Source organism: Suillus paluster, assembly GCF_016628075.1.
Source record: "Suillus paluster strain FC165 chromosome Unknown EDB91scaffold_110, whole genome shotgun sequence".
Lineage (NCBI taxonomy): Eukaryota > Fungi > Basidiomycota > Agaricomycetes > Boletales > Suillaceae > Suillus > Suillus paluster.
Genome location: NW_024537670.1, coordinates 43,853 through 68,771, shown reverse-complemented (window position 1 = coordinate 68,771; position 24,919 = coordinate 43,853). Strand labels below are relative to the sequence as shown.

General features: G+C 47.9%; 10 protein-coding genes across 10 annotated transcripts; 4 read left to right on the top strand and 6 right to left on the bottom strand.

The window, feature by feature from the left end:
* Positions 1-5,094: 5,094 nt before the first annotated feature.
* EDB91DRAFT_1086927 (uncharacterized protein) lies at positions 5,095-6,211 on the bottom strand (the record flags this gene model as incomplete). The annotated part of the gene is made up of 3 exons (XM_041316141.1): positions 5,095-5,300; positions 5,506-5,568; positions 6,106-6,211. The coding sequence occupies 3 exons, from the start codon at positions 6,209-6,211 to the stop codon at positions 5,095-5,097; spliced, it is 375 nt and encodes a 124-aa protein (XP_041171157.1).
* A 1,608-nt stretch (positions 6,212-7,819) lies between these two features.
* EDB91DRAFT_78374 (uncharacterized protein) lies at positions 7,820-8,677 on the top strand. The gene is made up of 3 exons (XM_041328389.1): positions 7,820-8,055; positions 8,116-8,257; positions 8,317-8,677. Exons 1-3 carry the CDS (start codon positions 7,962-7,964, stop codon positions 8,540-8,542), a joined length of 462 nt encoding a protein of 153 aa, XP_041171156.1. The 5' UTR covers positions 7,820-7,961; the 3' UTR covers positions 8,543-8,677.
* Positions 8,678-9,259, top strand: EDB91DRAFT_78343 (uncharacterized protein). Its single transcript, XM_041328386.1, has 2 exons — positions 8,678-9,190; positions 9,252-9,259. Exon 1 carries the CDS (start codon positions 8,812-8,814, stop codon positions 9,082-9,084), a length of 273 nt encoding a protein of 90 aa, XP_041171155.1. The 5' UTR covers positions 8,678-8,811; the 3' UTR covers positions 9,085-9,190; positions 9,252-9,259.
* Positions 9,260-9,461: 202 nt separating this feature from the next.
* On the bottom strand, positions 9,462-9,882 carry EDB91DRAFT_1061892 (uncharacterized protein; the record flags this gene model as incomplete). The annotated part of the gene is made up of 3 exons (XM_041314488.1): positions 9,462-9,505; positions 9,554-9,614; positions 9,664-9,882. Coding segments are annotated over 3 exons (324 nt in total), but the record flags the coding sequence as incomplete, so codon positions are not given.
* A 2,753-nt stretch (positions 9,883-12,635) lies between these two features.
* Positions 12,636-14,972, bottom strand: EDB91DRAFT_1166930 (uncharacterized protein). Its single transcript, XM_041320032.1, has 4 exons — positions 14,547-14,972; positions 14,371-14,496; positions 13,157-14,312; positions 12,636-13,103 (listed from the first exon to the last, which is right to left on the bottom strand). The coding sequence occupies exons 1-4, from the start codon at positions 14,603-14,605 to the stop codon at positions 13,047-13,049; spliced, it is 1,398 nt and encodes a 465-aa protein (XP_041171152.1). The 5' UTR covers positions 14,606-14,972; the 3' UTR covers positions 12,636-13,046.
* On the bottom strand, positions 14,669-14,914 carry EDB91DRAFT_1017425 (uncharacterized protein; the record flags this gene model as incomplete). The annotated part of the gene is made up of 1 exon (XM_041312508.1): positions 14,669-14,914. A coding segment is annotated over one exon (246 nt), but the record flags the coding sequence as incomplete, so codon positions are not given.
* A 72-nt stretch (positions 14,973-15,044) lies between the features above and the next one.
* Positions 15,045-16,347, bottom strand: EDB91DRAFT_1166927 (uncharacterized protein). The gene is made up of 3 exons (XM_041320031.1): positions 15,978-16,347; positions 15,737-15,915; positions 15,045-15,683 (listed from the first exon to the last, which is right to left on the bottom strand). The coding sequence occupies exons 1-3, from the start codon at positions 16,041-16,043 to the stop codon at positions 15,257-15,259; spliced, it is 672 nt and encodes a 223-aa protein (XP_041171151.1). The 5' UTR covers positions 16,044-16,347; the 3' UTR covers positions 15,045-15,256.
* Positions 16,348-18,132: 1,785 nt separating this feature from the next.
* EDB91DRAFT_1239704 (Cullin repeat-like-containing domain protein) lies at positions 18,133-20,509 on the top strand (the record flags this gene model as incomplete). Its single annotated transcript, XM_041321894.1, has 10 exons — positions 18,133-18,162; positions 18,219-18,267; positions 18,320-18,415; positions 18,466-18,550; positions 18,600-18,696; positions 18,751-19,140; positions 19,202-19,579; positions 19,633-19,801; positions 19,854-20,333; positions 20,454-20,509. The coding sequence occupies 10 exons, from the start codon at positions 18,133-18,135 to the stop codon at positions 20,507-20,509; spliced, it is 1,830 nt and encodes a 609-aa protein (XP_041171150.1).
* Positions 20,510-20,708: 199 nt separating this feature from the next.
* Positions 20,709-23,092, top strand: EDB91DRAFT_78241 (heat shock cognate 70). Its single transcript, XM_041328381.1, has 6 exons — positions 20,709-20,809; positions 20,872-21,021; positions 21,072-21,216; positions 21,284-21,698; positions 21,756-22,577; positions 22,631-23,092. Exons 1-6 carry the CDS (start codon positions 20,769-20,771, stop codon positions 22,885-22,887), a joined length of 1,830 nt encoding a protein of 609 aa, XP_041171149.1. The 5' UTR covers positions 20,709-20,768; the 3' UTR covers positions 22,888-23,092.
* An 8-nt stretch (positions 23,093-23,100) lies between these two features.
* EDB91DRAFT_78128 (uncharacterized protein) lies at positions 23,101-24,701 on the bottom strand. Its single transcript, XM_041328376.1, has 6 exons — positions 24,451-24,701; positions 24,357-24,386; positions 24,280-24,296; positions 23,644-24,213; positions 23,363-23,578; positions 23,101-23,303 (listed from the first exon to the last, which is right to left on the bottom strand). The coding sequence occupies exons 1-5, from the start codon at positions 24,643-24,645 to the stop codon at positions 23,392-23,394; spliced, it is 999 nt and encodes a 332-aa protein (XP_041171148.1). The 5' UTR covers positions 24,646-24,701; the 3' UTR covers positions 23,101-23,303; positions 23,363-23,391.
* Between the last annotated feature and the right edge of the window lie 218 nt (positions 24,702-24,919).

The window sequence follows — 24,919 nt, the reverse complement described above, 5'->3', positions numbered from 1 at the left end:
AGTTCCATGCCTCCTCACGCTCATCTGAAATGCACAGCATTCTCATGATTCTTACACAAAGCATGCACATATATCATTCAATTTGTCTCTTGAACTTGGCCGTCGTGGCTTGGAGATAGGTGTGTGTTGTATATCTTGGTTGCATGTGCCACTTTAGCTGATTGTTGATGCATGATACTCTTTCTATGTTTATCTGTTTCTTGGCTGCACAATAAAGGTGTCTTTCTACTTCTCACAAAGACTTTGACCTAATGTCTCTTGTTCCCTCGCCATTTCTCATACCCAGAAGCCAGTCTCCATTAAACCAATCTTCATCCTGTCACATCTCCATGTCATGCCCTGCAACCCGAATCTGGGTACCTCAACCCTTCAAAACTGCAATCGAGTTACAAACAAGACACACCTCAAGGTTATCCAAGGTAGCATTGATGTGGACCCTCTCATGGTCAACGAGGACGAGGAAAAGGAAAAGGCCAGGACTATTAGCACTGCTGGGGTGAATGCTGAGGATGCTAATGTGAGTTGTTTTTACTCTCACCGTCACTTTATGGAGGTGGGTATAACATTGATCGGGTGTAATATAGCACAACTCTGCAGGTATCACCTCATTGCGGTCCTTCTAGCCCACCTGTTGACTTGGATCGGGTGCAATACAACACAACTCTGCAGGTATGGCCTCACCGCAGTCCTTCAAGCCCACCTGAGCACCCCAAGTCTAACATTGGGCAATTCAGGAACACAGAGAGGGATTTTGACAGTATGCCTGTGAGTTTAATCTAGCAGACCATAAGTTGCAGTGTGCTAATTCATTTTGGAGCTTAAAACAGCTGCTTGAACGTAAAAAGTCATCTACATCTTTACATGTTGAATGCTGTGTCTTCAAATTGGTTAGTCCATGACTCAATGATTGGTGAGGTGTCTCTGAGTCTCAATTGTGGTGTATTTATGGCCCACAATTCATGCAGCTTGGTCTCGATATTGCCTTGCACCTCATCCTGCCTTATCATGCCTGATGCAAGAGGTGGCCATGGTCATCGGGGCCGCGGCCATGGTTGTAGTAGCACACTCACTCTTCCAAATGGTGCCCTCCAGACAACCTTTCAGGTCTGTGAATCTCTTAGTGAAGGTTAGCTACATGATGCCCAGTGAGCTGTGTTAATCCTCACCATCTTTTTCAGACTTTACCGCTGCAATTGCCATGGTTCTGGAAACCCCCAAGCCTTCACAGCAGCTTGTGGTTCCATCAATGCATCCTCCCGTTCAGCCTCTTGTGTTTACTGAACCTCATGTGGCTGACAGGCATGAGCTTCCATCTCATTGGCATCACACTGTGACATTTGCTCATCTTCCAGGCATCGTATTTTGTGGAGTTCCTCCTTCATCACCTGCTGTCATCCCCACAACTCCTGTGTGTACTCCTGCAATGCAGAGGGTTCCTGTAATGACTTGGTCCATACACCGTGTAAGGGCAATGTTGTCAGGCCTTACTCCACATGCTGGCCGTCATAGCCACAATCGTCGCAAATCAACCTCAACGAGCAAGGGATGTCTGGACTTTTTACCAAGGTTCATCAGAGAAGAATGTGTGTATATTCTGCAAGTAAGTTAATGTAGGGCTTTGAGATAGCAGACTGACAAGATATGCTTGTTGTAGGCAACTCAAAGCAGCTGGCCAACCCCAAGCAGAGCAATGTGCTTCATACAGCCCCACAACTACAACGGGGGTCCTCCGCCGCCATCTATTTGAAATTCATGCTGACATGTGGATCGCTGCTTGTGATCAACTTAAGATTGTGATCACGGAAAAGTGTGCTCAGCCAGCTATTAGCTTATACCAAAAATGTCATTCAGGGACCGGTGGACCTGCTCACAACAACATTCTGTGTGCAGCATTCTCACCAGCAGCATTTGTTGATGCCACATTGGAGTTTATTGTTGGTGATGATCTTGTAAGTTCATTTAACTAGTTGTACGTGTGGTTGACCTCTCATCATTTTTGCCCTTGATAGTCACTGAATGTCATTGAGAGTCCACGTTTGCGAGCCATCTTTTTGATGCTGCATGAAGAGTTAAATGACTCTGACATTCCACATCGCACCACACTGAAGAACCAGCTTGTGGACTCCTTCAACCAATATCTGGATGTGTTGGCATCGGAAATGGCGGTATGCTTCTCACTTCCCATTTAGCCTGCATTCTGAGTGTTGTCCAGGGTTCTCTTGGCAAGATCTTGTTGATGATGGACTTGTGGTCTGATTTCAACCTGACACCTTTCATGGCAGCTACTGCCCACTGGATCCAAGCAGTTAAGAATAATGAACTAGATTGTACTACAAAGCATGCACTGAGATTACATGCTGACTTGATCAGATTTCACTGTGTGCCTGGTCGTCATAACGGGGAGCATATTGCCTATGCATTTCTGTATGTGTTGGATCGGATTGACATAGCTGACAAGGTTCGTTTTTGATGTTATTAGTGATGTGTTTACTGCTACACTCTTTATACAGATTGGGTGGATTACTATGGACAATGCAGCAAATAATGACACCTTCATGATGCACTTGGAGTGTGAGCTTACCCACCGCAATATCATGTTTGATCGAAGGTTATGTCATATCCGGTAGGAGGTTAGAAATTCACCAATGATGCTTGATAACTCATGCTTAGTGGTTACAGGTGTTTTCCCCATATTGTTAACTTAGCTTGCAAGGCTGTACTTGAGGCAATTACAAACATTAATTTTGCCAGTCAAGATGCACCTGATTTTATTCCTAGTGCTCCCCCTGGTACTGAAGCATGGAGTTTTATGGATGCTATTGATCATGATCCTATTGCCACAGTTCAAACTGTTGTTCATGTTGTAAGTCTCATTGTAATTGTATCTGATGACTAAAGGTTGAATTTATGCAGATTCAAGCATCATCCCTCCATCACCAGTATTTTACAAGAATCCTCAATGCTTTGAAGCAAAAGGACCTTCAATTACTCAGAGACATTGATGTTTGTTGGTCTTCAACATTACTAATGGTTGAACGTGCAATTGTGTTGCGTGAAGTAAGTGTCTACATGCATCTTCGAAGGTGTGCTCTCTAAGTCACAGCCATCAAGGAATTGATAGATTTCTGTCGAGTGACAGCTTTCCTGAGTTCCAGAAGTACAAATTTGGAAGTGGTGAATAGGATGCACTTGATGTGTTCTGCAAGGTCCTTAGCATGTGTTGTTAGAATTTGGGTTTTGCATGCCATCTCACCATCATTCTACAGGTCCCACATGCTTTTCAACAAAGGTTGTCAGCTGAGAAAACTCCAACATTGTGTAATGCTATTCCAGCATTTGAGGCTATGGTGCAAATATGGAGTAAGCAGTTAGATGATGACCCCAATCTCGCTACTGTAATTTAACCAGGGCTCAATAAACTCAATGATTATCGGTCATGCATTGCTGATGTTCCAGCATATGCTCTTGCTATGAGTCAGTGTTCACGTTCTCTTGTGTTCATGGGATTCCTGACGTGTTCCTGCCAGTGGTCAACCCCATGATAAAACTCAACTGGTTTTCATCACATACCCCCAAAAAGGTACAATGGGCAAAAGATTTACTATTATCGGAGGTGATAATGCTCTACTTGTATCATCCATAGTACTTGCTGACTAACCAAATAGCTTTGTGTTCAGCAATGCCAAGTCAGAAGATACTTGGGCCGAAACCATACTGGGCATAGCCACAACTCATCAACAACCTTTGACTGCTCAATGCAGCTTACAAGATGAGGTTGATGCCTATTTGCTTGACTCCCAGATCAGCAACTTGAATAGTGCTTTGATTTATTGGAATGTGTATGGAATATTGTGTCGAAAACTTGTGTACCACTAACTTAGGCTTACTGGGACAATCGGCTTCTATATCCAACACTCTTTTCTCTTGCCATGGATATTCATTCTGTGCAGGGCTCTGCTGTGCCTTGTGAACAAGTTTTTTCGTCCAGTAAAGAGACTATCACCATGCATTGGAACCATTTAAGTCCTGAGCTCATGGAAGCACTTCAGATTCTCAAGTTTTTGATCCAACATGAGCGTGGACTGAATTTTTCAGAAGGAACAGATTGTGCAACAGTGTTTCAGGAGATGGAGATGATAACAAGTGATGCAACTTTGATTCCAGAAGATATTGCTGCCTTTATTGACAGCCTAGTGCTAGATGTCCACTAGAGTTCGCGCATTTTTGGGGTAACGTCTATTACTCCACAACACACAAACATAAAAATTTAATTCTTTGACAGTTTGATAGCCTGACATCGAAAGTACAACATCTGCTAGTCCCTCTCTTGAAACTCGACGTGTTGAGTCTGGCGGAGAGTTACCGTGCAGAAAAGTGCATTTTCCCTAGAGTTCACACACTTTGTCACACCATGTCACCCATCTGCCACAATACCTTTTCACACTCTGCAGTGTCCACAACCATTTGTACGTACTAGTGTGTTGCAAGGACTTCAATTTGGCATTGTGGAGTTTCGATTTACACAGTCTTGATGTAACACTTTGGATAGATTGTCACATCTGAGGCATATTTCTTTTATTGCAGATGATCCTGACAAGCATGTGGCCCCAGAGAATTTTTTTTTAGTATTCTCTCATCATGTATAACCATCATACCGCATTCCAGAATTTTATGTGGTGATCTGACCTTTAGAGCGAGCCTTCTATGCCAAAAACTAGCCTCCAGCACCAATAAGTTGGCCATGGAATGAGATCTACTTCAATTTTCTTCTAACAAAAAACATGGCACTGTGTATTATGCTGGGGAGGACCTAAATGCAACATACATGAGGATTCCGTGCAGAATTGCGTGTGCTAGAGTCAATGCGCGAACTCTTGGGACACACGGACTGGTGGGACTATCTAGTAGTGGACGAGGACTTGTACAATGATGATTAATCTTAATATAGTAATGAGCTACCGGCTAACCGGCTGGCTACCTATAACTGCACTGAGCCGGTCCGAGCAAAGCTGGTTCAGACCAGGTCTGAAATTTTGTGAGGGTGAAACCGGATGTAGCCGGTCCGAGCCGAACTGAGCCGAACCGTTGGCAGCACTACTCTAAACCAATATCCCCTCCGACGACTCCAGACTCATCCAAGAGCTCGATATCTCCTCGCAGCACGAGACTGTAGAGTACAAACCCAACCTCTGGAGCATTGCACGCCTCGATGCTGCCAGCCACCCTTGAAGGCTGAGCAATTCTGCGTACATCTAGGAAAGAGGTCTGCCCAGACTCCGCAGACTTCGTCAAGGACCCGCCTGTGTTTCCCACATGTCAGGCTAGTCAGCTCCAGTAGCCTTTCGGGTAATCTCCCGGATCCCGGTACTTACTTTGCTAACGTTCTCTATCTCGCAAGGTCACAGGTTCTTTATCAGCTCCGCCGCTACACTTTTCCCCCGCATATCGCGTCTGATTCAGTCGACACGTGCGAAAATTCCTAGCTTGTACTGAGGAAGTGCAAACCTGTGGTCGCTGTCACAACGTATATGATCACGCAAGCAGTCTGTCTGCCCTCATCACGAGCGTCTGAATATGGTGTGTAGGAGTTCTTTGATGAAATCTCGTGCGACGCGATCTAACGCATACCTAATGGGGGACTGGCTCATCTGTTTTGCACTGTTATAGACAGCGGGCTTGGCCCCAGAACTCTATGGCATATCATTGACAATAGGCTACCGCACTCCTCCACGGGTACCATGCTACATTATTGCCTTCATGAACGTTCTGGCGAGGATAACCACATCAGTGTTCGGACTCGGGAGGCAACGAGAAGACCCAGGCTCACCCCAGGCACTGTGCTGTTGTAGAGACACAGTAATAACCATGTTCATTCTTGCCTCTCATTAACAATGACCAGACAGAGCACCAGTCACTCTGCAGCAAGGAGCACAATTGCATTTCACATAACTCAGAATTGTGTCGTCTGGTCCACAATAATACAAGAACGAATTTCCATTGTTAAAACCTGAGAGAAATCCGCACTCCAATTTGCCTGCGAGCAACCGTAAGCACGCAGTTTAAGGTTCACACATCTAGAACACGCTAGGCTACAAGAGTACTCACGAGGTTGGTTGCAGGGTTGGCCGATGGGGGTGATTTTAGATGCACCGGTAGCTGCAGCTATCACTGTGGCAGACATGAGCAAAGTGGCCAGTGAGATGAATTTCATAGTTGCGATCTAAGAGAGGCTAAGGCTTGATGGGGTTTTTCTATTGAGTCGAAAGCTAGTACTTTGGTTTATATACATGTGGTGTAGGGAACACCTATCTAGCTGTGCATCTGCTCGCATAAAAGGATGTTCCTCAGTTTCTGAATCAGGACCTCAAAAGCATGGTTACAGTGCTCCAAGATGGTGTCTCGTGACACCTCCAATGACGTTGAACCCGTAATGGAATTTCTGTAAGAATATGCAAACTTGATCCGCTCACCTGACGATCTCCTGAACGACCAACTTCTGGTCGTGTTCTTGCTCGCTTTCCGAGTCACTGGACGCGTTCGCATCAAGACCACGCACGTATCCACAGTCAAATCCCTCGTCCAGATCAATGTCTATGGGGGAACTGCCACAAGTTGGCGGCAACTAGTAAGTAACGCGCACCAGTGGAGTATCGTGTTGACGGTGAAATCGATGAACCGGACATTTGCCAAAACGTTATTGCCGGAGGAAATGGATAACCTCCATCCATAAGCGTGTAACATGGGCAAAGCAGAGTATGCTCACCTCCACGGTACAACTCTAAGTTTCGGTGGATTGTAGTGCTACACAATCCCAATGTACGAGCCAGCCCCGATCGCGCAATTGAAGTAGTATACACGAGTGGTGGCCGAAGACGAAGGTCATGCTAGCGGCATTGATGAGGTATGAACGGTCTATAGTTTTTCCCGTGTAGGACTTGGGTATTACGAGCTGGCGGCTGAATAGCGTGGCTATGCATAGGAACTTACCAGCGATGACCTAGACCAATTTCTATGGGGAACTGCCAAAAGTGGTGGTGACTAAGTGACGCGCGCCGTAGGAGAAACTCGTGAAATCCATGAACCGGACATATGCCGAAAATTCAAGAGTGAGCATAATTTGTCGTCGGAGGGATAGATAACCTTCATCTTGAGCTAGATAAACAGGCCTGCGACATGGCCAAAGCAGAGTATGCTCACTTCCAAAATACAACTCCGCGTTAGTGCGAACATATGGTAGCTGAAGGCGAAGGTCATGCCGACGGCATACAAGTTAATGTCATTATGGGATCATGTGGACGGTCTGTAGTTTTCCCCCCGTGCGTATCACGAGCTAGCGGCTGAGGAGCCCGTGCATGAAAACTTACCAACGATGCAAGAAACTTGCCAGATCATGCTAATCAAGCACCCGGCATGGAAATTTGACTTACAGAGCGCAATCTGGAAATTGATATCTTCGGTGAAGCGACAACAGGCGAGGTCTGCGCGTTCTGTAAACGTGAATAGCTGATTCAACGGTGGCAGTAGAACCAACCCTTTCCTGTCGCTGCGTACAGCGCTGCATCTTCATCATTATCATCACTGGCTTTGGGTTCGACCTTGTTGTCGATCTAATCGGCGATCGCGCTCTAGCCCTCCAATTTTTTGACTCATTCATGGTCCTATTCAATAAGGAGTGGCTGAGCCCCAAGAAATTCCAAGGATCAGGCCTGCAGGGTACGCAGTCCTTCTTGCTCACGTCTAAGCCTGATCTCACGCCGTTTCAAAAGACGCTGTACTCATTATCAGCGTGAGCGTTATAGGGTTAGGAATGATCTCACCGAATATACTGTTGCCTTTTCTGCGACCTTCCAGAAGTACATTTGCCGTGCTGCCTTTCCCGCCAACTTGATCATTGGGCTACATATAACACATTGCAGGTCCCGGCTAGCAAGTTCCTAGCATCACTTGGTAAGTCCCCATGCATGGCCACCCTATTCAACCGCCAGCTGGTAATACCTGTCGAGAACTTTATGTTCTCGTACTCTCTGGTTGTGTGGGACATATTTATATATTCCAGTAAGCTCCGCTCGTCCTTTATGTACTAGATACAACTCCGATACTCAGATTCTCCGCAAGTCACTGCACGGGCCATGTCCACTGATTGGACATCCGCCTCGAATCTCAACAGTACCCAAGTCCCACACGGGAAAACCTATAGGCCGTTCACCCTCATCATCAGTAATGCCGCCAGCGTGACCTTCGCCTTCGACCACCACCGGTTCGTACAATGGAATTATGTAGCACAACAATCCACTGAAACTTGGAGCTGTGCCGTAGAAGAGAGCATGCTTTGCTTTGCCCGTGTCACACGGCGCTTGTTAAACTATCCGGCTCAAGCCAAGCTCAAGATGAAGGCTATCCATTTCCTCCGGCCACAACTTTTTGGCAAATGTCCGGTTCATCGATTTCGCCGTCAACACGAGATTCACTGTGGGGCGCGTTACGTAGTCGTCGCCAACTTGTGGTAGGTCCTCATAGATACGAGAGATTTGACTGTGGATAGATGTGTCCAATGACTCGGAAAGTGAGCAAGAACTCGACCAGAAGTCGGTCGTTCAGGATATCGTCATGCAGGCGGATCAACTTTGCTACAAAAAATTCATTAAGAGCTCAACGTCACATCGGGGGAACATCCATTCACGCGAGCATCGGACACACTAGATTGGATGTTTTGGCCGCTCCCTATACTACATGTGTATAAAACTAACGTACTAGATTCCGACCCGATGGCAAAAAAACGATCAAGCCTCAAGCCTCTCTTGGATCGCAACTATGAAATCCATCTCACTCGTCACTTTGGTCATGTCTATCACAGTGGTAGCTGGCGCAGCAACCGGTGCATCTAAAATCACCCCCATCGGCATATTCTGCGACAGACCTCGTGAGTACTCTTGCAACCTAGCGTGTTCTGGACGTGTGAATCTCAGACCGCATGCTTACGGTTGCTCGCAGACAAAGTGGAGTGCGGACTTCTCTCCGGTTTTAACAACGGCCACGATTACTTGTTTTATTGTGGATCAGACAACGAAATTGCAAGTTTTGTGACATGCGACTGTACTCGTTGCTGCCAGGTAACTGGTGATCTGTCTGGCACTTGCTAATGAGAGGCAAGAGTGAACATGGTTCCTACTTACTGTGTCCAGTGCCTGGAGTGAGCTCGGTTCTTCTCGTTGCTTCCTGAGTCCCAGCACTGATGCAATTATTTTCGCCAGAGCGTTAATGTAGTATCATACGCGTGGAGGAGTGTGGTAGCCTGGTGCCAATAATATGCCACGAAGTTCTGGGGCTAAGTCTGCTGCCTATGACAATGCAAAGCAAATGAGCGAGTCTACCATTATGAGAGATGCCTTGGATCGCAAGATCCTACCGATACAGTCGTAAGACAAACAGAGATATAAGAGATATGATGGAAGAAGGTAAATTCATGAAGCGGGGTCATGCAACACCGCGAGAAGATATCTTTCATCTGCCAATGTGTAGTTAGTAGAAACATCATCGAAAGCAGATCTCTTACTGACCTGGCGAATCATGATTTCATAGTGTTTGCTCCGTATCTTCATGAAGCGAATATGGTCCTAGAAATGACGTGTAAATAGCGTGTCAGATAATAACATTGCTACGCACCCCATCGTTTTCTGACCCGCTCACTTCCTCCAAGCCTGCCTGCACGCTCTCAACCATCTTGCCTATAACGTTCGCGTACTTCGCCCCATGCTCTCCCTCAAATACGACGTCTGAATGATGTATGATACTAACATGGTCCCCACGCGAAAGTAGGAAGTATCCGAGGACAGAACGATGTGATGATAATAGAACGAGCGTCTGCTCTAGCTCTGGTGACGTAATACTAAGTGTAGAAGCGTGAGTAGTACCTGTGATGTTTGTGCTCGTCGTCGCTTCTATGCCTTATATGCGAGTTGGTCAGTGGAATGGTAGAAAGAAAGAGAAGTAGGCTATTATATGAACTGCTCGAATACGCAGATGCGTGGTTCAATGAATCAAGGTTCAGCACTTCGGGAAGTGAACGTTGTTTGTGTCAGAGGGTGTTGACAAACAAACGCTTACACTTTGTACTTAATTTAAACACTGCTTGCTTTCGCCCAGGCCACATAACAATTATGAACTACCGATTACTCGCATACATCCCCAAGAACTAAAGGACAGACAAACCCCATGGTCGTTTAACCATCGTACTCGAGCTCGTATCGCATTCGACTCTGAATCAAACTCTGAATCTGAGGCCGAAACCAGTTCTAAAGCCAATATCCCCTCCAACGACTCCAAACTCATCCAAGAGCTCGACCTCGAGGCACGAGGCTGTAGAGTATAAACGCAACCCCTGGAGCATCGCACGCATAAATGCTGCCAGTCGCCCCCCGAATCAAGAACCCCGCACCCGGAGGTCTCAGAGGATACACGACGAAAACGACATCCACGGGCACCACGGGGTCGAATTGTGGATGCGTTCAAATTTCAGGCAGAACGCAAGCCGCTTCGTGCACCAGCTCTTTTGAAGGCACTCAAGACCAAAGTTACGCAGCCCAAGTCGAATACGCTCCGGGTCTCTCGGGAGGATCAAGTTTGTGTACAAACCCAGGGAAATAGCAGCGCTGAACCAGGACATTATTTGCAGCACGATATTACCTCTTTTCTTTCCAATGGGTCCCAAATCAGACCTTCTCACACGCCGGCTATGATTTTATCGTCAAATGCTCCCCAGGAGGACCTCCACGATCTGCGACTCAAGCCTCGCCCCAAGTTGCATTTCAACATTACCTTTTCCCCCAGTTAGCAAGCGAGAATACATTCACATGAGGAACCTCCTTTGCAACGAAGCATGGCGCATGTATCCACTCCCGACACGAGTCGGACGTCGCAATCACGATTTAACGTGCCATTCATGTCTATGTCATCCCCGCCTTACAGCCGCGACTATGCAGCGAATGCATCACGCCTTCGACCAGTGGGCTATCAATCCTCTCCGTCAAGGCCGTCTCATAGAAACGTCAATACTCCTCCAAGGTTACTTCCGCCTGATCAATACTTTTCGCATTTTCGCCGTAGCGTACGTCTTACTGGTAATCGTGAATACCCTGGTGCGCTTGCATAGCATATGATGCATGTTTTCTGCTTTCCATAGAACGTTTTAAAGCGTCATCTGCGTTTCCTATCCCCCGGGTGCTGGCGAAGGAATCCTACCACGCAGTACCACTTGCGAGATGGTCGAAGCAGAGCCTCCGTCGATGCCGCAGTGACTGGCTTCCACTATCCATGGCTCCCTCAACCCACCACAAGCTCAAGCAGAATTTGTCGAGAGAGTTTCAAGGCCTGTGAGAAACGACGACGCCCTGGTGTCTCCCGAGTTGAGGAAGCGTCCCTACCAATCACCAACGCCATCTCCATTACCCCAACATATGGAAAGGTCTATGCCGAAATACAATGTCCCGACCTCGTCAGTTTCACGCAGTGGTCACGGAGTATCCGCATACGCATTCGATGACAATCCTGACGCGAACTGGAGCACGATCGTGAAACCCGAGAAGAAAAAGAGTAAGAAGATCAAGCCCAGTAATATGGACTCTGGAATATTCCGTCTCCCGGGTATTGCTGTTGGGAATCCAAAGGGCCGGAGTACAGGCATGACACGGACAGAGAAGAAGGGTGTCACTCGTACAAAGAGCCGGGTTATCATGTACCTCCCACCGTCCCCAACGCACCGTAGCACCAAAGGAAAATCCGCCCCAAGTCGGAGAACACTATGCTCCCGACGATGACGCACTCCCCATGCCAATTGCTCAGCCTCCGTGAGAGAGTGGTGCTGCATCTCCCCTACTACAACCCGACTCTGATGATTTGATATTGGTGGGTGAGGTGGATGAGCGAATTTTCGCTTTTGATATTGGAGAGGTGGAGGCCCGCCATCCCAAGATTCGTAAGCTCATTAGAGAGGTGCGTGTCCCCCACCTAGCTGACCACATTTGTACATTTCGTAGTGGACTCGCGTTAGGCTTCCGGAGCTACTCGGTCTTCCGAGTTGTGGTATTGTATAGCGGAACGACGGAGTCGCAGGCACGGACGGCGCTGAGTCTGGGAGTAGAGAAATCAAGATAAACATGTGGCCTTGCGGCGTATGATTTGGGTGCAAGGGGGGTTATGCCATTATTTTGTTATGTTAATCATTCAGTTGTAGAACGACGGACACCTATAAAAAGGAATGTGACAGTGCTACAACCTGCAGATCTAGGTCAAGCCTTGCTTGAATTGTCCCTGGATCCAAGTCAAGCTCTCGGTGTCCTATAAATTCATGAGGTCAGATCCGGATCACCTGTGAGTTGACTCGTTCACACCCTTACCTTGCACTCTGACTCCTTTAGGACATGGTCGACACCAAGCTTGAAGTGCTCCAACTTCTCGAAAGTTGCATGTACCATACATACCCAGTGACTGCAGGTATCATTATCATTAATATCTTGCATAGTTATGTCAGATGGTGATGAATTCGCCAGGATCCCATCCAGCAACCAGCTAGGGTAGGCTTACAGTCCACAGATAAGTCGACCACTCCGATATCGATCCGGCTAAATGTCGAATCCATTCTCTCGAGGACATAGACAGAGAGTCTAACCTCAAGCTGGGCATGTCCTGCTTTACCAAGTGCGATAGTCGCTACCTTTGAGATACTATCAACACTAAGTATCGTTGTGACTACCAGCTGGATCATTCTAAGACTGGTGACGGGTTTACTTAGCACAATGATCTCCGAATGGTCTGCGCAAATCATTCCTGAGGTCACAAGGCCCAAGACGGGGTGCTAATAATTGTTTCGGCTACCAGCAAATGTGATTGTACAAATCTCCCCTTGACATGCCACAGACGATGAAAGAAGTCGTCCATTCTATACTATGGATTGTACAGTGCCTGGGAACAATGCGTTTCAAGATCAAAGCATAATTTGCATTGATCAGAAAAAGCATCGAGACCCACCGAGGGCAATTTGGATTCATTTTTCACAGACGGTTTCGCCGACACCTATTACAAGCGAGGAATTGACACCCTCCACATCGCTAGCGAGTGCTAGATCAGAAGGGATGCAAGCAAGGCGACGGAAATAACTTACGAAGAGGTATAGTGGAAGATGCATATAGCAGCTCTCACAACGTCCGCCACCACCACGGTACTTCCAGCTTGTGTGCTCACAGTCATGATCAACTCTGAGACGCTCCATGGTCTCCCTTATCATACGCTCTCTGACAGAGAGCCCATCGCCCGCTGTGGTGGCAGTAGGTGCGGGCTGTGGCACTGGCATTCCCGTGAACCATAGAGCATTCGCCTCAGCACGACGAGTCCTGGATCGGGAAGAGGGTGCTGGAGGAGGTGCTGGTGCTGGTGCCTCTTCACGGAGAAGTGTGGCCCAGGGACGCGGTGGGGCAGGAGGGGGTGCTGGTGCTTGTATGGGCGCTGCTGCAGGTGCCGGTCTGATTGGATTAACAGGCTGGATCCTGACAGCGCCGGCAGCAGGCGCTGGCCTAGGTGGATTAACAGGTTGGATCCTGACAGCGCCGACAGCAGGCGCTGGTCGGCGCACTGCAGGTGCCTGTTGGGGAGGATTAACAGGCTGCGCACGACGTGCGGGCGGCAGCTGAGCATCTACACGACGCTCTGCCGCAGCAAGCAGCCTGTTCTCGTCCCACTGCGGACACCTGCAGGACTTCCAGAGTGCTCTGCACAGATAGCAAAACTCCGTCCTGCATCGGCAGGTCATGTGGAAACACCCCATGTTAAGCTCGATCATCTGAGCACAGCCTGGACAGCGTGACCACCCCGAGGTGCGGCTTAGGGCGAGCACTTGCTCGGCCTCCACATCGGGAGTGCAGAGGTGAGTGAATCCTTCATATCTCCCGCGACATTTTCCACATGTCGTCGTCGTGCATGTAGAGGACGGGCATGTAAAGACCTTGCTGAAGAACCCTTCATATAATGGCCCGAGGAAACGACTGCACGTTGGTGCAACACAATAAACGCGCTTCAGGGTTCCGAATTCCTGAGCTTTGAGTTCAAACTCAGTAAGCACTGCCTGCGTCAAGTGAGGTCGAACTTGTGGGAGTAGAATGTTCTGACGACAACACCGAGGAGGATACAGGCTCTCGTCGCGTGTTGCTGACTGGAATAGGTCGGTGATACAGCCGATATCATAAAAGTGACCACATGGTGCCCGAACTTCCGCTCCGAAGATAGGATCCTGACAGATCACACAGTCGTGACCGGTAGCCCTACTAGTTATGATGGTTTCAGTAACAGCACATTAATATTAAAGGCGGAAATATGTCTCACCGAGGAGGAGCTCTAGCTGCGATGGTGGGCGCTTGAACTGGATTTGTTGGGGTCTGACCGCCGGATTTGGGCGCCGAAAAAAGGGATGTAAACCATTGACCCCATGTTTGCGCCTGTGATGTAGTGCTGAAAATATCGTTAGGAACACCATTGGAGTATTACACTTGCAAGCGTACTTTCTGATGGCGGGTTGGGGCGCAACACCTCGTTGCACGACTGTTGCCGGCCTACTCATTGTGAGCTTTGGTGTATTATGCAATACATGGCTTTACCTAGGCGCCGGATGAGGCTCTCCACCTTGTTCAACAGCAAGTCGCTGGGCAAAGGCCCGATCAGAATTGAACTCCGCAAGCTCTCGAGCATTCTGCATCAACAATGTGAAAGCAACTTCACGGTCAGAGAGTCCTCCTCGACGCTCTTTGTTATCATATACAGTCTGTAATCTCTCGAGGTCAGCAAGTTCAAGTTGAGCGATCATACGGGCAAGATCCTCCTCGTAGTTGTCTCTTTCTCTTGGACCAGGGACCGGACGCAGTCGTGAGGGACCAGCGACGTTCATGATGGCAAGGAAGAAAGAGTCAAGCCTGTGCAGCGTGAGAGCCAACTTTTCATGAAGCAACTTCTAGAATAAGCCGCCGCCACTATCAACACGTGTCGAGCCTTTCTTGACGTTTGTGGGCGCTGTTCTTATTATAGTCCACACGTGCATGTTATATGCTTTCATGCCAGACAGCTGATACAATACATCGTTGATCGATAATTTGCCAAACATACACATCGACTAGGCTCGTGACAACTAACCTACTCAGTCTCGGAGTGCTTAGCGTTGCAGAACCTCCTCGTGGGTATGGATGATTATTTAATGTCCCCCTCATAACTCCTCATCCTATACCCACCCAACATCCGTTCCATTAGCCTGTGAGTCTGAGCTCAGACCCAATACGCCTTTCAAAATCTCGGCAAGTTCTTCATCTTCAGCATCAGCGCTTGTGGGGCTAGAACATCCTTGCTCGGCTGCAAACCTCTGTGCACACTCACGAGCCTCGCTTATCATGAGGACGGTAGGCATGCCGAGCTGCTCGCCGTCCTCGATAGAGCGGTTCGATTGTTTACACAGAAGAATGTAGGCGGGTAAGAGGAGAGATTTGTCGAGGTTGTACTTATCATATGTGACGATTCGCTCGACAGGTTTGATGTCGAGCTTTTGCAGCTGACGGACTGCCAGGTCTCGCACGCGTGGAAATTTCCATCGTGTAGCCAGGTCAAGGATAGTGATCCAGTGGTCCTTGGGCTGCTCATCGTACATATATTGCCTTTGATTGCAAGCCCTCAGTGCAGGAAACATGCGATGGGAAAGAGGGCTCACGGGTTGTAGAATACCCACAGCAGTCGCTCAAACTCACTGACCTTGACGTCATCGAGTCTGAACGCTGCCTGGTCGGAGTGACCATCTCCCTGGGGCATAGCTGCTTCGAATGCCTCCCGAAAGTATTCCGACTCTCTTTGAAAAAAATATTTGTGTACACGAAAGAGGGTGCCGGCGATCTGGTCGACGACAAGTCTATCAGGATTCAGGACCATCATAATTAAACAAAATGAAGACGTGCATGGAATGATACGCTGCCGTCATGCAGGTAATACTGGCGATGACGTTTTATTCGGGTCATGCTCATTTCAAAGATATTTCTTGATAGTTGAAGTTGTGGGATAACGATGGGGAGAGATGGAGTAACGTGTCGAAACCTCTCCCGGACTCACTTTTATCCGGTCCCATGGCCACCGCATATCCTTCCATATCCCGTTACTTATGTATGTATTGTGAGGACAAGGTTATGGCAAATGTAACCGAACGTGCAGCATTCTTCGAATCACCCCACAAAAGGCTGAGCGCTGATGATAATCTAATAAGGTTTCATTCAATCAAGATAGAGTCGTTTGAAGTGCGGAAATAGGTCGCACATGAGGCATAACTATGCTGTGTGCGATGTTGGAACCAGTGCAAGATGAGGCTCCACACCGGTATTTATATAGGGCTGTGGGAGACAGAGTCAGGCCTAGTAAAGATCCACAGTAAGAAGCAGCGTTGATCAATCTTCAATCTATCGAACATCTAATGGGCATGCATGCGTTATTCGCTCGCGTTTGTACCTCGCCTCATTAGCTATTTTTGTTAGTGCTTTTTACTGATCGCGACATGCATTCGCATCTCGGCTGTGTTGACGGCGTCGAAGATATGTTATAAGTATGACTCTCATCCCTTCTGTATATAACAGCCGGGACCAGGACTTTGACGAGGCAACTGTAACATTCGATCTAGGTGCACAAATTACTCCCGAATAGAACGTCGAGCGGCTCTTAGAATTGTCGCAGCCCGTGAAGGAAGAAAGACGTAGTGCAACTCTTTTCCACTGCGATCCCCAGTCGTTATCGGAATCCGGTTGCGGAGACGAGCCTATATATAGCATTTAAACGTCTCTCCAGTAATGTAGGAAGTAAATACTAACCGATGTTAAGTACCGAGGCTCCCGGTGAGGTCAGTATGATAGAAAAACAAATAGAGCGAAAGCAGTCATGCCATTGCCATATCCTGTCCTTGAATATCCAGCGGCACGCTTGTCTTCGGGAACATGCGGATGCAGAGCTCTTGAGGAACTTCTTCAAGCCTGTGTTGGGACTAAGAATGGTGCTTGTGCATAGCAAATGTGCTGCTCGACTTTCTCCTTTCGGTCATAGGTGGTTCGAAGAAGAATTTCTACGCCACAGGATTGTTCATGGGCATCTCTGTATGTAATGACGTCAAGGCTAACGGTGGTCTGAGGCCCACATCAGTGAGAGGCAGATCGATATCCATCCCGGATGCTGCGAAGCGGACACCGAAGTTAGATACTGGAGAGGGCATCTAGAAAAAGAGATAGCCCCGTGTTGCGCAAGCAATTCTAACTTTAGATGGTGCTGGACCGAGAGGCTGAAACTAGTAAGATCATTCTCGCTAGTCAAGGTTACGACTCGCAACCTTCTTGTCTGGAAAGTGGATGCGGCTGGTGGACCACACTGCAGAACATGTCAGAAATGGGCAAAACAGAGGGCCAGGTACCACGGGTCATCTGACGGAATTCATTATCCCTTACATGCGAAACGCGAACGGCGTTTGCGGGAGCTCCTATGCAGAGGATAGCTAAATTCAGATGCAGAAGGCATTGCGCCTTCTTCATGCGAATCATCTCTTGAAATATCACGGAACCCTGATACTCCGGAATGGGGACAAAAAGATATGGTGCTCTCCCTACAATCACACTTCGAAGAAGTGTAGTGACACAACGAGCGAATGAGATAGCTGATACCCACAAAAAATCAGGCAAACGCCAAAGTTTCGTTGCAAGAACCATCTTCCGGTGTTCAGAAGCAGCTCCCCTTTCATTTCCCAAGAATGACATGGAAATCGTCTGGCACCGGGCAAGGATCCAGATGGCAGCGAAAAATCAAATTTATGCCGGACCTAATAACAGAGATGTTAACAAGTATTGGCTGGCCTACCGACCGTGCAAGAGCACGCCAAGCTTGCGATGTCTAGCATGGAGTGTAAACGGAAGACTGGTGGGAAGTTGGAAACCGGCGCTCGTTGTTTGTTTCTAAAGCTCTTGCCAAATTTACATAAACAACCACTATCCCAATCGGTCTTTCAGGCAATCATCCATTCATCCAGTGTCTTCAGTGTTCGCGTGAACGTTGACACGGAATCAACACCCTGCAATCAATTTTATTATGGACGATGATAGTGCTGAGATTGAGCTCGTATGTTCTTCCTCGAGACGGATTCACGGGATATTAACCGTTCTGCCTTGATGCAGTTAGAGCAAAACCTCAACAAAACGCACCAAATTTCACAGCGGATGACCTGTGCGTAACTTCTAGTTATGCCAACTGTTGACTGCAATTCATAGTGATACAGCCATCCTGACAAACTTTGACACTCGCCTCATGAAACTTGAGAAATCTATCCTTCCGCTATACAACTCGACGCAGAAACTTAAGCAACGGGCTCATAGTTGGTAGTCCAGATTATTTGATAAACGATACTCACTGAGTGATTTACAGACATCGATCGTGCTCTGCTTAAGATCGACGAGGTTGCTAGTAGTCAAGATGGCATTGCCGTAGAAGAAGGTCTGGTTTTACGAGGGTACGTTGCAGGCTGATCAAGGCTCGCGATATAACTGAACAATAAACAGACCGCAGCTTGGTCAACTTGAAGCCTACATTGATATCCTTGAACGTCTCAATGCTGCCATTGCATTCAAGTCTTCCGATGCAGATTCACGAGATATAGTACACTCAGATTCAGTCTTCGCTATTTTATGCGCTCTCTAAAATCTTTCCCAGGCGCGACTGATCGAGACTGGTGCGAAGAAGCTTACCCAGTTGTATACCAAGCTTGTTGCGGAAGGTTCCTCGGGATCTCCACCAGTATCGGGCCTTGCATTCATGCTCACTGAATTCCCCCCGTCCTTGATGTCCTCCCTCACGCCCCTTGTCAACTTCCTCCGTACTCTTCCACTTCCATCAACACATCCCTCTCACCCCGCTGCTTCAGCTATCTTGAACACGCTCAAGGACGCACAGCGAGGGTATGCGGACATGCGCGGGAACTGGAGTCGCAAAGCGCTCGAAATGCATTCACGACGAGTTGTGGACCGAGCCGAAACCCTAGATGGCGTGGCTGCTGGGAAGGAATTTGGCATCTGGATAGACAATTTGCTCAAAGTCACCGAGGTGCTTTTTCTACTTGTCATTGACGTATTTTGCAAATTCTCAAAAGAACACGGATAAACAGACCGAATATACCCTCCTTGCAGAACTAGCCCCACTGTCCAGTAACTCCCTCATTGCATCGACTTATGATACCCTTCTTACTCCTCTCCTCACCCTCTTCACGGATACCTTGTCATCTTTGACATCCCTCATTAAGCGCTCCCTGCACAAATACACGTTCCATGCGCTTTCTGCGTTTTCGGCTCTATCGATGTCTCAGAGTCGCTGGGAATCTGTGTTGGCAAGACGTGGACGGGAGGGGAACGAGTTGCGAGACGGGCTTAATGCGATCCGTGGCGTATGCCTCAGAAGCTTTCCCGAGTTCTTGGCTGATTTGAAACTCGCTGCTGTTGGCAAGGGTGGCGACCTGAGTGTTAGCTTAGCGGACATCACTGTTTCGGTATGTTACGACAGTATTTTTGCTTTGCATTTACTCATACTAAACAAATATAGACCGTGCAATATCTGAATCGCATACCTGATGTCCAGGATGCTGTCGGGTCTGCGTTGTCTGCGCTCGGGGACGGGAACTGGAAAATGGGTGACGGGAAGCAAGTAGGGAAAACTCCTAAGTCCAGCTCTGTAGAGGTAAACGAGAAAGTCCTGATTCAGCACTTTGTCTGTGGGTTGCGTTTTCTCTCCCTTCCCCGAACAACAATTCATTCGATCTGCAGTCGACGTCATAAATACTCTTATTGGCAGCCTCACGACCTTGTCACGCACACAACGCCGGCCTCCCTTTGGTTCTGTGTTCCTCCTCAATAATATCTCATATCTTGTGTCTCATCTCGTCTCCCGCCCTACAAACCCCAGCACGCCTTCCTTGTTGTCTAAGCCCACGATGGATTTTCTTACCTCGTCGTGGCGCACTGCAAAGGCAGGTTACTTCGATGCTAATTTCTCACCCCTCATGCAGGCGCTCGCCGACGATGCACGAGATAAGACGAGCGGCAGTGGTTGGAAGGCGGCAGCGAAGGAGAAGTTTACGCGCTTTTATGACTTGTTTGAAGAGGTTGGAGAACGACATCGGATGGCAAAGGTATTAGAAGAGGATTCAGAGGAGAGAAGCGCTGCCGGGGAGGAAGTGATAAAGTTAGTCGTCCCATCGTTACAGCGGTTTATGCAAAAGCAGAAGGAGAAAGAGTTCAGCAAGAGTGAGCTTCTTGCCTTTATCGCGTGCAATGAACTGACACTTCACCAGATCCTCAAAAGTGTAAGTCTTCCTCTATTTTTTACATGACTCTGCTTCCTTTGACAACAAGCTCATCCCGCAGATATCAAATTGTCCCCTGAAGAAGTGGAATCCCGGATCAGGAATTTTTACAAATAGTCGCTCCCTCATACACAGACCCTTGATCATCTAACGCAACTCAGGTAGTAGTGACTTCGTTGTACAGAATATTTGGTTTGAGTTTCACTGGCCATTCCGGAGCACCTCCCGGTGAATTTAAAATGTCCGAGCCCGTTGGTATCGGTGCCCGTGAGACTTAGTTCGGACTCGGTAAACATCCCAATGCAGCTACTGCTGCGATAGTACTTGCGCAGTGGTGAGTCTGTGACATTACCACCAGCGTATTCTCCTTATATCAATGATCACAGCTCTTGGTATTGATCTCGGAACGTCAAGTTGGTGAGCAAATCTTGTTAGATGCTTTTGCGATTGACATCCACGAGTTCACTCCTGCACTGCAGTTGTGTTGGGGTGTGGAACAATGATCATGTCGAGATCATAGCGAACGAACACGGGAATCGTACTACCCCATGTTATGTGTCCATGGTTGCCAGTAAGTGCTTGATCGGAGAACAAGCAAAAAGCCGAGTACCTTCTCACCCCTCCAACACGTAAGCCTCTGTGAACTACCTTCCCCCCATCGTTGAAAATGCGCGAGTAGTATCTTCAATGTCAAGCGGTTCATCGGCAGGAAATTTAACGACCTTGAGGTTCAATCAGTCATGAAATACTACCCGTACGATCTAATCAACAAGGAAGGACGGCCATACATCAGCGTTGATCTTCATCAAGGACAACAAGATTTCGTAAGTATGCAGGATACACCACTTCAATTTTACATCTTCATCGTGATAATCACACTTCCTTCGCCAGTCTGCAGAAGAAATATCATCAATGATCCTGACCAAAATGAAGGGTCTAGGAGAATCGCACCTGGGCGCACCATGTACAAATGCTGTCATTAATGTTCCGGCTTACTTTACCGATGCGCAACGGCGAGCTACCCTGAACGCAGCGAGACGGGCGGGCCTCGGGGTTTTGCGATTGCTTAACGACTCCACTGCTGTGGCAATCGCCCATACACTCGCCAATGATAGCAAAGAAGATATTTACAAAATCCTTGTTGTTGACCTTGGAGCAGGCGCACTGGACGTAACGTTATTCGACATCGACGAGAGAATCTCCGAGGTGAAAACGGTGGCAGGAGATTGTCACTTGGGCGGTGAAGACTTCGACGACCGTCTTGTCTTCCATTTCGTCCAAGAATTTAGGAGTCAGCACAACAAAGGTCGGGATTATTTTTCTGCTTCATTTTGACCTCTTCATGCTGTTCCCCCTGTAACAGACATATCTTCTGACCCTCGGGCTCTTTGGCGGCTACGTGCGGAATGCGAGTGTGCCAAACGCGCACTAAGCTCCGCTACCCGAGCTGACATTGCGGTTGAACGCCTTCATGACGGAATCGATTTCTATTCGTCAATCACACGCGTTCAGTTCGAGGCCCTGTGCAGCGATCTTTTCCAGAGAATGCTTGATCAGATTCAGAAGGCGCTTCGAAATATGGGCGAGGATTCGACGCCTGTGGCAGAAATCGTCTTGGTCGGTGGATCGACTCGCATTCCCCGCATCCAAACTATGATATCTGAGATATTTGGTGGCAAACTGCCTATCAAAAGCCTTAATCCTGAGGCTGTTGCAACTGGGGCTGCAGTCATGGCTGCCATACTTAGTGGAGATCTATCACCAAGACTCGACGGAGTTTTAGCGCTAGATGTCGCGTCGTTGTCTCTGGGTATCCAAACGGCTGGCGGAGTCATGACGCGTTTCATTAACAGCTCTGTCACAATTCCTACCCTGAAGTCGCAGACAATCACGACTTACGCCGATAACCAGTCGACTCTTATCTTCCGAGTATTTGAAGGAGATAAAGAGCAGGCCAAAGACAACAATCTCCTTGGAATTTTCGAGCTTTCCGAAATCCCACCTGCTCCCCGCGGCGTTCCTCAGATTCGGGTCACATTTGATATTGATGCAAACAACATCCTCAGTGTCATTGCCCACGATCAGAACACAGGAAGGACGGAAGCGGTGACCGTTAGCGAGCGTCTTGAATCGTCTCGTAATCCCGACGACATCAAGTCAAATTATTCCTACCAACCGTACATGGGTAAGCCAGAACCATTTGAAGGACTGCGATGATGTTCACCTTATTGTGTATAGCTGAAGATGCACTCACTGGAGCGAAAAAAACACTCGAGTGGTATACATCAAATGTTCGCTCACTGATCTCCGAAGACAAGCTTCCTGGGACTCTGAAAGCTTCTGAAAAAGCAAGTCTGGAGTTCGTTGTCAAACAAGCGGAAGAGCTTTTGAGTATCACTAATACGGAGGATGTTGAGCAGTATACGAAGATGCAGCGGATCTTGGAGACGACTTCTTTGTCCATCTTGCGCAAGCATGGTAGCACCCCGAATTGAGATTATTGGTTTGTCACAGACCGATTACCTGAATGCCTATGACATGACCACAAGCTTCGGACTGCCGGACACCAGAGCGTGGTGACAGCATCGATGATTGTTATGTCAACAAGCCTACAGTAGTAGATGTTAATTCGGACCGCATCCAGAATGTGTCCCCACATTACTGCCTATTCACTGGTCGTATCACAGGAGCAGTATGTATGAAAAATTACACTAGTTATCGTAGGGACTGATTATCGCTATATATGTCAAGTCGTACAGAAGACTTCGAGCAGAGAGCTGAAAGCACCTCCAAAATGTGGAATTTACAACGGATCCAACCTAAATAAGGCCTCATCTTTGACCCCGTCGATGAGATAAAGTATGGTACAAGGGTAACTTGAAGAGTCGCGGGCGGAAAAGAGAAGGCCCCACTGATTACTCGTGTTTCAGTGCATCATTCAAAAATTCAGAAAGACTTGTGAGGCCTCACCGAAAATGTACACACTCACATGTGACTATTTAATGTGTCAATTGCACTATATTGGCATAGAGGTGTTCGCTTTGCATCTTCTGTTTGAGAATACGAGCGGGAAGTGTGTCCTCATTGCGACCTGCAGCGCGAATAGCTTCCTTGTCTTGCTCTGTCATCTCAGCCCGTAAATGCAACTGATTCTGTTTATCCGCCCGAATATGCGAGTTAATAAACCTATGCAATGTAGTCGTAAGGGACTTCACTAACTAAAATCCAGGGAATAAGAATGGAGAACCTACTCCAGACATGCCACAGCGCTCATGGGTTTCTTGAACGGAATGCCCGTGACAGCCGACACACTTACGAAGGGCTCGCGTTTCCTCGCCGTGTCAAGGAAAATAGTGGGGATGTGTAACTCAGTGGTCACTGAGTTCCCCGAGTCTTTCACATGACTACAACCGATGAACTCTATGAGTCCAACAGGATCTTTGGCAAAACCCTCTGCGTTACACCTTGCTCGAGCCTCACGCCATGTTTGTAGCCGCTTCGGCGTAAGGGGTGTTTGGGTGCTTGGGTGCCACGAAGTGATAGCATTGACCTGCAACATCCCTTGAAGCTTCTCCCCAACGGCCTTGTCGTTGAGATACAATCCAACAAAGTCGAGAATGTCACTCGGTTCAACGGCAATGTCAACGCGTGCCATGAACGGCATGTCAAATCCGATCCGGGGATTGTCGAGCAGCCCGCAGTCGAAGATGATACCAATTTTCAGATATGACATGAGCAATGGATTTATACGGAGCATCCGTATGAATTTGAATGCCCCCGAGGAGCGTTCAACTTCATGGCATGTCGGCTTGTGGGTGGACCTGTGCGAGTCGAGTCCAAGTATGGAGTGGGGGTAAGCTCGGTCTGTGTCGATCCTAGGCTCTCACCAATTTTTCTTTTGGCACTACAAGACACTCAATGTCAGCCCTTCAGACTCCAATTTCGTCCCAGTTGCAAATCCTACCTCTTTCGAGCAATACCAGACACCCTTACACTAAAAGCAAATTTGCGAAACTCCATGAACGCCTGCAACAACATTCAAGATGTTTGACCACCACCTTCGCGCATTTCAAGGGTTTTTCCAATTTCATTCCACATTGCGTACATTGTACGCCAAAATTCTTCTGGTTCGCTCTGAGGAATTCACTGGAAGCTGCTGTAGCACGGAAATGATTGTCTCGCTCTGGATGAAACACATGGTGGACATGGACGACCTGTGGAGTCGCAGGGGAGTTGTTTGTGTCAGTGCTCATGTTCTTGCAAAGGGGAGATGAATTTGGTGGTGAGTGGACTGTAGTCTGTGCATGTGTGACGTACTTATCTGCAACACTGCAGGTGACCTATTTTAAGATATGCGGTTCCTCGGAAGGAACCGGCACCACACGTCCAGCTGAGCGGCAAATGTGCTTTTCTTTTTATCTGTACATCTCGCTCGTTCGAATCTTAACAGTTTCTCGATTGCATCACTGTTGTTCCCCCTCCACTCCCAGTATTTAAATTTTGGCCTTTCTGTCATTATTTCGCCTT

Coding starts and splice junctions, on each gene's coding strand:
- EDB91DRAFT_1166930 (XM_041320032.1), bottom strand. CDS start 14,605: ATGAGTAGGCCGGCAACAGTCGTGCAACGAGGTGTTGCGCCCCAACCC. Junction 14,497..14,546: donor CCCCAACCCGCCATCAGAAA/GTACGCTTGCAA, acceptor CGATATTTTCAG/CACTACATCACAGGCGCAAA. Junction 13,104..13,156: donor ATCTTCCACTATACCTCTTC/GTAAGTTATTTC, acceptor AGCACTCGCTAG/CGATGTGGAGGGTGTCAATT.
- EDB91DRAFT_78128 (XM_041328376.1), bottom strand. CDS start 24,645: ATGAGCACTGACACAAACAACTCCCCTGCGACTCCACAGGTCGTCCAT. Junction 24,387..24,450: donor AACCCTTGAAATGCGCGAAG/GTGGTGGTCAAA, acceptor ATTTGCTTTTAG/TGTAAGGGTGTCTGGTATTG. Junction 23,579..23,643: donor AGCGCTGTGGCATGTCTGGA/GTAGGTTCTCCA, acceptor TACATTGCATAG/GTTTATTAACTCGCATATTC.
- EDB91DRAFT_78374 (XM_041328389.1), top strand. CDS start 7,962: ATGGCCACCCTATTCAACCGCCAGCTGGTAATACCTGTCGAGAACTTT. Junction 8,056..8,115: donor GGACATATTTATATATTCCA/GTAAGCTCCGCT, acceptor ATTCTCCGCAAG/TCACTGCACGGGCCATGTCC. Junction 8,258..8,316: donor TTCGCCTTCGACCACCACCG/GTTCGTACAATG, acceptor GCTGTGCCGTAG/AAGAGAGCATGCTTTGCTTT.
- EDB91DRAFT_78241 (XM_041328381.1), top strand. CDS start 20,769: ATGATCACAGCTCTTGGTATTGATCTCGGAACGTCAAGTTG. Junction 21,217..21,283: donor ATCAAGGACAACAAGATTTC/GTAAGTATGCAG, acceptor TTCCTTCGCCAG/TCTGCAGAAGAAATATCATC. Junction 21,699..21,755: donor TAGGAGTCAGCACAACAAAG/GTCGGGATTATT, acceptor CCCCTGTAACAG/ACATATCTTCTGACCCTCGG.
- EDB91DRAFT_1166927 (XM_041320031.1), bottom strand. CDS start 16,043: ATGAGCATGACCCGAATAAAACGTCATCGCCAGTATTACCTGCATGAC. Junction 15,916..15,977: donor ACGGCAGCGTATCATTCCAT/GCACGTCTTCAT, acceptor GTCGTCGACCAG/ATCGCCGGCACCCTCTTTCG. Junction 15,684..15,736: donor CTGTGGGTATTCTACAACCC/GTGAGCCCTCTT, acceptor TTGCAATCAAAG/GCAATATATGTACGATGAGC.
- EDB91DRAFT_78343 (XM_041328386.1), top strand. CDS start 8,812: ATGAAATCCATCTCACTCGTCACTTTGGTCATGTCTATCACAGTGGTA.